Genomic DNA, 12,717 nt, shown 5'->3' with positions numbered 1-12,717 from the left:
TATAAATAGACACTAAACTTTTTGTACACAGCATCTGCACTGGGAGATTGAATGTGTCTACAAGTGATATTAAACCATTAAGTTGTGTAAGACAATGACAGCTCAGATATGGCCCTCTTTGATGTCATTTGAAATAGTGATCTTCCAAAGGACTATAGCAATCTTCTGTGAGTATTACATGGTACCAAGATGTCCACTGAAGGTCAGTAATCCTGAGGTTCTACTTGAAACTTCTATCCCCCTGTCAAGGCTGATTCTTGGAGTTATGGTGATCAACCACATCTGGAAACAACCTTCTGTCATTTCAAGCACTTGTCTCCACAAGTGCTGAAAGACAAAGCAGTAATGTTTGACAGTATAGTATGCCACTTTCAGTCTAATTGTATAATGCTTTCTAGGTTAGTCTATCATGTCAATTAATCCAGAGTTTTGCAGAAATAGAGGTTTAACCTTTAGGAAAAAAATAAGAGTGGGTTATGCTTTAAATAGCTCCAGAGAAAGTTATAACTGAAGCAAGAGTAAATAATTTTCCAAAGATTTTATTTATTTATTTTCAGAGAGAGGGGAAGGGAGGGAGAAAGAGAGGGAGGGAAACATAATGCATGGTTGCCTCCCACGGGCCTGCTACCAAGAACCTAGCTTGCAACCTAGGCATGTGCCTTGACTGGGAATTGAACTGGTGACCCTTTGGTTCTCAGGCCGGCCCTCAATCCACCAAGCCACACCAGCCAGGGAAGAGTAAACAATTTTAAGGACCCTAAAATGTCAGGTAATGAAGGGTCTTCCCTCTAAGATCTATTATGCTAGAGGTAGCTGATCAAATAGTGTGAAGGACTGGGTTCTGATGTACCAGTAAAACAGAGATTCAAGCTCTCTAAAATTTCAGTCAGCATTATTCAACAACTATTGAGTATTTCTGACATGCCAGATACTGGAGATACAATAGAGATCACAGTAGATAATGCCTCTGCCCTCAAGGAGTTTTTTCCAATCCTTTATTAGATATAGACATGAAGCAGTCACAGAAATAACCATGCACTTCGGTTGTAGTACATGCCATGAAATACAGTGAAGGGGATCTCCATGTATTATAATAGATCTGACTTAATCAGGGGGTCTAGGAGGGTTTCCCTAAGAAAGTGACACTTTACCTAAAATCTGAATGATAAGGAGTTAACAAGGTAAAGAATCTATGGGAGGGGGTAAAAGATGAGAAGACCCACAAGTACAAAGCATTCTAGGCAGAGAGAACAGCATGTAAAAAAATGTTGGAGGCACAATATTATGTAATATCATTGAGAAAATTAAAAAGAACCAGTTTATATGGAGCAAAACAAGTAATAAGTAGGTACAAATATGGCTGGAGAATGTCGGTCATATCATTCAGGGCCTTGCAGGCTGTGTTAAGGGTGTTGGTGCTTATCAATAGGAAAATACTGGTTAATTTAAGTCATTGCAGTGACATGGCCATATTTGCATTTTGAAAACATCACTGGCTGCAGTGTGGTGGAAAGAATGAAGGAGGGCTAGAATAGTTACAGGGAAATTAGTTAGGAGGCTATTGCAGTTGTCAAGACAAAACAGTGACATAGAAAAGGATGGTAACAGTGGAGATGGTGAGAACTGAATGGATTTGAAAGATGTTAGAAGATGGATATTGGACCAGAAAATAAGTATTATGTGTCAAGGATCAAGGATCTTTCTTAGGACTCTGGTTTACACAGATTGATGGATGGTGGTGCTATTCATTAAGATAGGAAACAATCAAAAATTGTGCCTGGGAGTAGAAATAAAAATCTTGACTTTATACATGCTGAATTTGAAGTTCTATTTTGATATACAAAATGTCAAGTAGGAAGCTGGACATATGGATTTAGGATGGAGTTTAAAATGATTAGGAGGCATTGGCATTTAGGGTGTAGTTGAAGCTAGTTGTAAGTCAGTATCAAAGTTAGGGGAAACAATAACTGGGTATCTATATCTAGTTAAGATATTACAGAGCCTGGGATAGAATAAAGATAATGCAAGGGCAAAACATACAAACGTAGACAAGATGTCAAAACATTTTTAAGGACAGCCTTGCTTTACATCTATATACAATATATCAGAAATGATTACGTAATTCCATTTCTAAAGACAGATGCCTTTATACCTGAAATCCTATTCCAATCTATAAAATTTGTATTTAGAAGATCAATGAACTCTGTAGGCATAATCTCATTCATGTCTTCCTTTATATGCCTGCCTGATAATTAGACCATGATCCAAATACTTTGTTTTAGTCGCTTCTATCCAATTTAACTACTATGTACAGGTGGTCAGTGTCCAAGAGCAAAAGAGGCCACATGATAGACCCAAGGGGGAGGATCTCCCTGTCTCTGCCAAACATCCCCATCACCCATCAAGTTCACTATCTAATTAGAGCAAAGGGTCTCCCAGGGTTGCACCAAGTACACATTTGTTTCTTTGGCACACAATTGTCCTGGCTCCTTCTAGCCTCATACTTGACCACATTTAACCTTTGCATTATATTTAAGTAGGGATTTTAAGATGGATGGTTGATTGCTATCCAGGGGGTAGTGAAAACCCCAGAGTAGGCTATCAGGGGGATATGTCCCCATGAAGCTGGCTGGGGATCCTGGAGCACTGGCCCGGGTCAGTCTCCATCCCCCCCGCCCTCCTCCGACCCCTCCCACCCAGGCGTGTGCTACCAGGCACCCCACCCCCGGTCCCATCCAGCTCCTCCCGCTGCCTCCGCCCCCCTCTTTAACTGCCTCCCCGCTTGGTCCTCGTCCCACACCGACTGCGCTCCAGCCTTGTAGCCGGTCTCTCTTCCTATCCTCGTCTAGAACCCCACAGCCCCCTAGCCTCCCACGCCACCGCTCTCTGCTTTTTCCGATCTCCGTTCCTGCCAGGCCTGCCTCTCTCTTCTTTCGCCCCACCACTGCGTCTGGGACTCCACAGGCTCCGCGCCCTCTGTCGCCCCCTACTCCGGGCCCGTGAGAGCCCGAGCTCCCGGCTGACTAGGAGGCACCACCGACCACCGCCGCCACGGCCAACGGGGGTGCCACACAGCGCCACCACAGCAGCGCCGCCAACGTCGCCGCCACCACTCGCTTGCCACCCACTATGGCCATGCAGCAAACAGGTAGTAGGAAGCGGAAAGAGCCCGCCATCGAGGGGGCCGCTGCGAGCTCATCCTCGCAGGGTTTGTTGGCAGCAGACAGCGAGGGTCCGCTGCTACCCAAGAGGCAGAAGCGGCCGGCTTCACGGCGCTCGCTGGTGCACTACCTGAAGGACCGCGAGTGGGGTGTGCGGGGCCGCGTGGGGCTCACTGCCTTCGAAGGCAAGCTGCGCAGCTATGCTGTGCAGAAGCTGCCGGAGCTGCTGAGAGAGCGCGAGCTGGCCCTGGGCACCCTCAACAAGGTGTTCGCGTCTCAATGGCTGAACGCCAGGCATGTGGTGTGCGGCACCAAGTGCAACACGCTCTTCGTGGCCGACGTGCTGTCGGGCCAGATCACGCGCATCCCGCTCATGCGGGACCGGGTACCCGAGTTGGCCCGGGCCCAGCCGAGCTGCGGCATCCACGCCATCGAGCTGAATCCCTCCAAGACGTTGCTGGCCACCGGGGGCGAGAACCCCAACAGCCTGGCTGTCTACCAGCTGCCCACCCTGGACCCCATGTGCCTGGGCGACCACAACGGCCACAGAGACTGGATCTTTGCCATCGCCTGGATGAGTGACACAGTGGCTGTGAGTGGGTCCCGCGACGGCACGTTGGCTCTGTGGAAAATGGACCCCGACATGTTCAACGGCAGCATCGCCTGGCACAATAACGCAGGCCTCCCGGTGTACGCCCACATCAGTCCCACGGACATGGAGACCATCCCCAGGTCCAGCACCACCACCAGTAACAGAAAGGTACGAGCCCTAGCCTTCAGTGGCAAGAACCAGGAGCTGGGAGCAGTGTCCCTAGATGGCTACTTTCACCTGTGGAAAGCCCGGAGCACCCTGTCCAGGCTGCTGTCTATCAGGCTGCCCTACTGCCGAGAGAACGTGTGCCTGACCTACTGTGACGAGTTGTCCCTGTACGCAGCGGGCTCCCAGTCCCACGTCTCTTTTATGGATCCGCGCCAGCGCCAGCAGAATATTCGGCCACTGTGCTCCCGAGAGGGCGGCACTGGCGTGCGCTCACTGAGCTTCTATCAGCACATCATCACAGTGGGCACCGGCCACGGCTCCCTGCTCTTCTATGACACCCGTGCCCAGAAGTTCCTGGAGGAGAGGGCCTCAGCAGGCCAGGACTCCTTCCTGGCGCCTACAGGGAGGAAGCTCAGGCTCACCTGTGGCAGAGGCTGGCTGAACCACGACGACCTGTGGGTGAACTACTTTGGGGGCGTGGATGAGTTCCCCAATGCGCTCTACACCCACTGCTACAACTGGCCAGAGATGAAGCTCTTTGTGGCTGGGGGGCCTCTCCCTTCAGGCCTCCATGGGAACTACGCAGGCCTCTGGAGCTAAGGGTGGTCACTGTGATCTCCAAGTGCCCAGATTTTCCTTCTCCCTTGTCATTTTCCTTCATACCACCATCTTTTTTGCCTTATCTTACAAAGAATTTTGGCTAATCCTTGGTGTTCTTTCTTTGAGTGATTCACGTATTCTCTTCCTCTGGGCTTGTAGAGTCATGGTTCTCATTACAATTCAGTACTTTTCTTTTTACCAGTATTTCAATAGTATGTTCAGGTCTATTACACATTTCTGATGTATGTTATTTCAGGAGAGTGTGTACTAAAAAGTGTCTTTTGGGCTGGTCTGAAGGGACTACCCATAATATAACAGGGCAGGTTTATGGCCCTGCTCCAATTAGAAAACACATTTCAAGTTTTAGATTGCCACCATTTGGGGTGTTATATTTGGGTGTTGGAAACTCATTGTTTGTTGTTTGTATAATGTTGGTGCATAAAGTACTTTTAAAATATGTTCCCTTAGTTTAAAAGTATTATGGTGTTCATCCTATTAATTACAGTTTTGATTATTCAATAGAAGGTTTTAGCATCAATACCCCCCCCATGCTCTCATTCTTATACCAAGCTGCTATATTATGGCCTATTTTCATGGGTGGCATTTATGCCACAGATTTTCAGAGCTAATCAAAACTGGCCTACATGTGGCAGGACAATCAGGGAGGTTCTTTTTGGGGTAAACATTTCTTTAAAAGTCAGGTAACATTATCCAGGCAGTCCTTTACTGAGAAAGGCTGGCTGTTGTACTCAAGGTAGTTGGTGACAGGTTTTTTTTTTATTGTATACATGAAGAATTCTTTTATCTCGAGTGAGTTTGTGATATATTACAGAAAAAAATAAACATGTTCAGCATTTTAGCAATTAAGTGCCATGCTTAAGTTTTGAATGCTTAAATATACATTTTACTTTTTCTTAACTGTCCTAGGAATATATTTATCAAAGTCAAAATTTTCCAGGAGAGAAACTGAAGCTGAAATCTCAGCTGTGCATACATTACTGTGTACATTTGTTTTTGAAAAGCAATCTTATGCTATTAACATGGGTTCAAAGATTAACATCTTGAATACATAACATCTAAATGTACTTGCTATAGGTGTCATCTTATGTTCTGAAGATGATTTTACCAACTTTTTCACTAATACAAATGTACATGTGCTTATAACTACCTACTCACATATACATTTGTGTATGTGTATATAATTTCCCATGTGAGAAGAATCTATATCATTTTATGCACATATTTTAATAAACTACAGCCATCAAGACTTCCTACTTGTCATTACTTTGTATTTGTCTTTTAATGTAATACATGCACATAACCAAGACAATCATACTTTATAAAAGTTGCACAGTGAAAAGTAAGTCCGAAACCCTGGGATCCCAGATCTCCTTCCTATAGATCACAGGCGCAGTACATTAGTGTGTATGTCCATTTACAGATAGTCTATGCATATACAAGTGTATATGGATAGGTACATAAAATTGGTATACAAATGACAGCACATGCAGCATATATCTGTGCCTTTTTAATCATAATCTTAGAGACTTTCCTTCATATTTATCTAATTCATCTTAGTTATATAGTAATACCCCCCTATGTTTAAAACAGTTTATTCATTACACTTTTGATGAGTATATTGGTTTTTATTTTCTCTTAGTATAAACTATCCCATGGTAATTACTTATGTGCATACATCTTTGTGCACGTGTGTAAGTATATATGCAGGATAAATTCCTAGAAATGGAATTACTGAGTCAATTTTATATTTAATAGCCATTGCCAAATTAACCTCCAAAGAGGTCCTACCAACTTAACCTTCCGTAAAAAATGTTTGCATGCCTGCTTCACCATTACCAACAGCATGTCATCAAATTCTGTGCTCTTTGCCAATGAGATGTCCACTTGATCATGATTCCTTTTTTTAATATTTACACAAAGGTATTTTCCTTTTTTAATTTTATTTATTTATTTTTAGAGAGGGAAGGGAGGGAGATAGAAACATCAATGTGTGGTTGCTGGGGGTCATGGCCTGCAACCCAGGCATGTACCCTGACTGGGAATTGAACCTGCGACACTGGTTCGCAGCCCGCGCTCAATCTACTGAGCTACACCAGCCAGGGCTGATGGTGATTCTTTCAAAGCCACAGTGGCTGAGTTAATTAGATTTGTAGTCAAAGTACCAAGTAGGTTCCAGAACAAGATCAAGAATATGGGGAAATTAGAGTAAGCAATAAAAATACTGTGAAGACAAAAGCAGAGAACACCATATTACAGACTACACATCTGGAGATAGATTACAAAGGACTGCATTCCTTAGATACTTGGGTAAACCTAGTAGGCTTTCTTGGTTTATTGCACCCTTGATTCATTTATATTCAGTGCATCAGATGTCAGTGAAGAAAACCCAAGAGGGAGTTGAGAGCCTGGACTAGCATATCTGAGGTAAATGTGTAGAAAGGGATGAAGTCTACAAAAATGAGGGAAAAATAAAATATAAAGAGTTAGTTGGAATTTAATGTGAAGAGTGAAGAAAGGCTAAAGAGTTTAGGTGGACCTTAAAGCTCTGGCTTGAAGGTAAATGAATAATAGTAACAAATGAATATAAAGAACATAGGCATAGAGGATGCATGTGGATAGTGAGCAACTCAGCTGAGCACATGTGGAATTTGAGATAACATGCCCAGTGAAGAATTAGCTATATATCCCAGAATGCTGGGAAGGTGAGTGGTATTAAATGCTGGGAAACTCCTTTTAGGGGCAAGCACAATAGAAAAGCCTACTAAGAATCCTAAAATCAATGAATAAAAAAAGAAGTGGGAAATACAAAATAGAAGAGGCTTATTTTACCCAAATTCCGTGACCTCATCAGCCTAAGAACAAAATTTTAATACTAAAATTATAATCATTTTGGATTCTCCACCTCAGTTGCAAAGGACTTTTTTCTCTCAAATAACCCCCACAAACATTTATCTATGATCTTTCATCAGTCCATTAAGTAAGCTTTTTTCGTTGGTCAAATGCTGGCACCTTCTTGGAGAACTAAAAGCCACAAAGCAGGACTTCACAGTTAGTGATTTCTGGATCACTAGCCTGGTCTGAGATTTCTCCAGAATTCCCAACAGCCTGCTGGCACCGGCATTGCCTGCAGCCTCACAGAGGTGAAGGATCACCTCACTGCCAGCTGCTCCTGGCTCACGTTTGAGTTACCGCCTCAATGCCACAGGTGCTGGTCTCTGCCAATTTTCCCAGGCTGCCAAAGGACAAAGGAAATATTCAGTGGAGGATGCTTCTTTCTTCAGCATTCCAATTACAAAAGCACAATGCAAAGAATTAGAAACAAGAAAGAAGAAATACACCCAGGCACAGATTTATTAGGCAGGCAAATATACAATCTGATTGAAAAAATTAAATTATTCATTGGAATTTACATACCTCAATAAGGCCAACTGAGAAAATACAAATAACTAAACTCTTTCCAGGAAGAAATAAGAAATCAGAATAGACCATTAACCCTAGAAAATTGTAAATGTTTTTAAATCTGACCTTTCCTCCAAAAAATCACACAATCAAATAATTATTAACATATAATAGGCATGTTAGGCTAGATTGTCTCACAGATAAATTATCTCAAACTGTCAAGACATATTTAATTTTGAGGTGCTTCAGAATGTAAAGAGAAAAGTTTACACTTTTATGAGGCCAGCATAATTTTCATGACAAAACTGATTAAAATTTCATAAAATGAAAAGAAATCAGTTTTACATATATAGATAAATGAAACTTATACTATTAAAACACTGGATCTAATCCATCAGTGTATGAAAAGGAAACTATACAAATGCAAAGAAAAACTAGTTTCTTGAATTCAGAGTGATTACTATTGAGAAATCTATTATTGCAAGTTATCATATTAACAGGACAATTGAGAAGACACATACCCATGTTAATAAATTCCAATAAATAATTTAGGAAAAGCCTACAACAACTTTGATAAAATCCTTAGTAGGAGGAAATATATTCTTCATATGGTGAGTATGTGTGTGCTTCTGTGTGTCTGTGTTGTGTTGTTTCACACCTGAATCAGAATCTTCTTTAATGGTGCAACGTTAGATGAATTCTTATGAAAGTAAGGAACAAAGCAAAGATTCTAAAAATCACCACCAGTTCTGGCTGGTGTGCGTCAGTGGATAGAGTGCTGGCCTGTGAACCAAAGGGTTGCCAGTTTGATTCCCAGTCAGGGCACATGCCTGGGTTGCAGGCCAGGTTCCCAGTAGGGGGCATGCAAGAGGCAGCCATTCATTGGTGTTTCTCTCCCTCTTTCTCCTTCCCTCCCCCTCTCTAAAAATAAATAAATAAAATCTTAAAAAATTTAGAAAACAAAACTCACCACCAGTAATTAATGTTACCATGAAAATTCTAGATATAGCAAGTAGATACAATAACAAAATGAAAGGCATAAATATTGGGGGGAAAAGAAAGTTATTTAAATATTAAAAAAGAAAAATATGTTAGAAACAAATAATTTCATCAGATATTATATTTTAAAATGAATACATAAAGAGACAATACTTTTATATTTTCACTGATTTACTCATTCAGCAAGTATTTCTTGAATACTTACCATATACCAGGCATTGGTATGTACCAATACAGGAGCTAGAGATACTATGGTGAACAAAATAAGCAAGCCATGCCCTAATAAAGATTGTGATTCCTTGAAAATGAAAGAGAACACACATATAAACTATTTAATATATAGTATGTCAGATAGTTGTTGATACTAGTAAATACAATAAATCAGGGTAGAAGAGAATATGGAATAAGAATTCTGGGGGAGATGAAATTTATTACTTTTATGAGCTATAATTGATCTATAACATTATATCAGTTTCAGGTATACAACATAATGATTTGGTATGTGTATATATCGTGAAATGATCACCATAAGTCTAGTTAACATCCATTATCACACATAGTTACAGATTTTTGTCTTATGATGAGAACTTTCAAGGTTTACTCTCTTAACAACTTTCCAATATGCATTACAGTATTATTAACTATAGTAGTCACCATGCTGGAAGTTTGTACCTTTTGACCCACTTCACCCATTTTGCACTCCCTCCCCCCACAATCTTTTCTCTGTATCTATGAGTTTTGGGGTTTTAAAAATTTTTCATATATAAGTGAAGTCATATGATATTTGTCTTTCTCCACATGACTTATTTCACTGAACACAATGCCCTAAAGGTCCAGCTATATTGTCACAAATGGCAGGAATTTCCTCTTTTTATGGCTGGATAATATTTCACTTGCATATCTAGACCACATTTTTTTTTGTCAGGCAATTGCATTCTTCATTGTCATAGTCTGTATACTTGGCTGTTCACCTATTAGACAGTACATTTACTGACTTACTAACCAAATACTACATAACAGCTCTTTGCTAAGCAGTGGGCTTCAATAGTGAACAAAATATAATCTCAACTATGAGCTAGGTAATTGCACAATTTTTATAAAATTTCATTTCTCTACAACTTTAAAAAATCTTTATTTAAAAAATGTACAATAGATTTATATATTAAATCAAAGTCATCCTTTTCAACACAGTTTCTGAATTCAAATAATTAAGTTAACAAAATAATTTCACCTATGAAGCTAGACATTTTTCCCAAAGTAGCTGTTGGTTTCATGGAATTGCATCTTTAAAGTGTTTTTACTTTTTCAATTATAATTTACATTCAATACTATTCTGTATTAATTTCAGATATACAAAAAATGTGGCTATAAAATCATGTACTTTACAAAGTGGTCTCCCTGTTGTTTCAACAGGGAGTTGACCCCATATAGAGTTATCATGATTATATTCCCTATGCTGTCATCTACATCTCTGTGACTATTCTGTAACTACCAATTTGTACTTCTTTATCCCTTCACCCAGCCCCATAAGTCCCCTCCTTTCTGATAAATGTCAGTCTGTTCTCCATATCTATGTGTCTGTTTCTATTTTCTTTCTTTCTTTATTTCATTCCTTAGATTCCACATACCAGTGAGATCATATAGTATTTGTTTACTTTAGCACAATATTCTCTGGTCCATTCATGTTGTTGCAAATGACAGGATTTCCTTCAGTTTTATGACTGACTAATATTTCTTTTGTATATATAGACCACATTTCATTATTCATTTATCCACCAATAGACACTTAGGTTGCTTCCATGCCATGGCTATTTTAAATAATGCTGTGGTGAACATGGGGGCACAGATAACTTTTCAAGGTAGTATTGTCATTTCTTTTGGAAAAATAACCAGAAGTGGAGTTGCTGGATTATATGGCAGTTCATTTTTTGAGGAAACTCCTTAGTACACCAGTTTACAATCCCACCAAGAGTATACAAGTGTTCCCTTTTCTTCTCATCCATGCCAACACTTGTTACTTCTTATCTTTTTGATAATAGGTATTATAACCTATTCTAAGAGTGAGGAGATATTTCAATGTGGTTTTGATTTTCATTTACTGATATTCAGTGAAGTCGAGCATCTTTTCATGTACCAGTTGGTCATCTGTATGCCTCTGGGAAAATAGCTGTTCAGATTCTCTGTGCATTTTTTTTAAGATTTTATTTATTTATTTTTAGGGAAGGAAGGGAGGGGGAGAGAGAGAGAGATAGAGATAGAGATAGATATGTGCGGTTGCTGGGGGTTATGGCCTGCAACCCAGGAATGTATCCTGGCTGGGAATTGAACCTGGGACACTTTGGTTCCCAGCCCGCGCTCAATCCACTGAGCTATGCCAGCCAGGGCTTCTGTGCATTTTTAATAGGATCTTTTTAATTATATTTTTTTATTGAGTTGCATCAGTTATTTATGTATTTTTGATTACTAACCTCTTATTAGATATATAAATTTTTAGATATTTTCTCTCATTCCATGGGCTGGCTTTCTGGCTTTATTTATTTATTTATTTTTGGCTGGGTAGAAGCCTTTTCATTTGATATATTCTCTTTAATTCATTTTGAATTTATTTTTGTGTATGGTGTAAGATAATGGTCCAATTTTATTTTTTTCATGTGTCTGTCCAGTTTTCCCAACCCCATTTATTTAAGAGGCTGTCCTTTCCCCACTGTATATTCTTGGCTCCTTTATCATGTATTAAATGCATGGGGAGAGCAAGGAGGAAAAATGTGGGACAACTGCAATTGAACAATAAAAAATAAATTAATTAATTGCATATATATAATATATATATTATATATACATATATTATATATATATACACACACACTTTTCTATTCTGCTCCAAAAGAGAATAGGACATAGGAATTCTAGGGAGATGCAATTTTAAATAAAGTTATTAGGTAAGGAGTGGTGAATAAGTTCACATTTGAGCCGAGATTTGAAGGAGGTGATGAAGTGAGCTATGCAGCTTATCAGAGAATAGGATTTCCAGAAGAAGGGAAAACAAGTACAGAGATTGGAGGTGGAACCATGCCTGAAGTTTAGAGGAGCAGAAAGGAGACCAGTGTGCTTGGAGTGGAGTGTGTGAAAGGAGTGGAGTCAGAGAAGTAATGGGGGACAACAGCATGCCAAGATGTACAAGCAATGATAAGAACCTGGGACTTTACTCTGAATTAGTTGAAAAACCAGGGAGGGTTTTGAACAGAAGATTTATGTTTTAGAAGGAACCCTGGATGCTATGTAGATAATATACTGTAGAGTTTAGTTGTGGGGGACGGAGGAAGAGAATCAGTAGTTACTGCCATAATCCAGATGAAAGGTGATCCACAAAATCATCACTTTATGGATATATGTTATATAACCATATATGGCATATGGTTATGCTATATATGCAAAAATAATCAGTTTAAAAAATTAATGGAGCTTCTGGTTCAAAATGACAGACATCTCCTTCTAAGAATCTTATAGAAGTGACAGCAAAGAATATTTAAATTAAACAACTCTATGTTAGTGTTATAAATTAGAAAGAGTGCCATTATCGGATCACATACTTTGACAATGTTCTGGGAAACAGAAAATAGATAGTATTTCCCTGGCTGGTATGGCTCAGTGGATTGAGTGCCGGCCTGCAGACCAAAGGATTGCTGGTTCGATTCCCAGTCAGAGCACATGCCTGGTTTGTGGACCAGGTCCCCAGTGGTGGGTGTGTAGGAGGCAACTGCACATTGATGTTTCTCT

The 12,717-nt window shown here is 40.2% G+C and overlaps 1 protein-coding gene across 1 annotated transcript; it reads left to right on the top strand.

Moving 5' to 3' along the window:
• The first annotated feature begins 2,784 nt into the window (after nt 1-2,784).
• On the top strand, nt 2,785-5,366 carry LOC114505181 (DDB1- and CUL4-associated factor 12-like protein 2). The gene has a single exon (XM_028523072.2). The coding sequence runs from the start codon at nt 3,130-3,132 to the stop codon at nt 4,519-4,521; it is 1,392 nt and encodes a 463-aa protein (XP_028378873.1). The 5' UTR covers nt 2,785-3,129; the 3' UTR covers nt 4,522-5,366.
• The last annotated feature ends 7,351 nt before the right edge of the window (nt 5,367-12,717 follow it).

Source organism: Phyllostomus discolor, chromosome X (genome assembly GCF_004126475.2).
Source record: "Phyllostomus discolor isolate MPI-MPIP mPhyDis1 chromosome X, mPhyDis1.pri.v3, whole genome shotgun sequence".
Lineage (NCBI taxonomy): Eukaryota > Metazoa > Chordata > Mammalia > Chiroptera > Phyllostomidae > Phyllostomus > Phyllostomus discolor.
Note: the sequence above shows the minus strand (reverse complement) of the source record. Positions and strands in the feature narration are given on the sequence as shown.

Coding starts and splice junctions, on each gene's coding strand:
- LOC114505181 (XM_028523072.2), top strand. CDS start 3,130: ATGGCCATGCAGCAAACAGGTAGTAGGAAGCGGAAAGAGCCCGCCATC.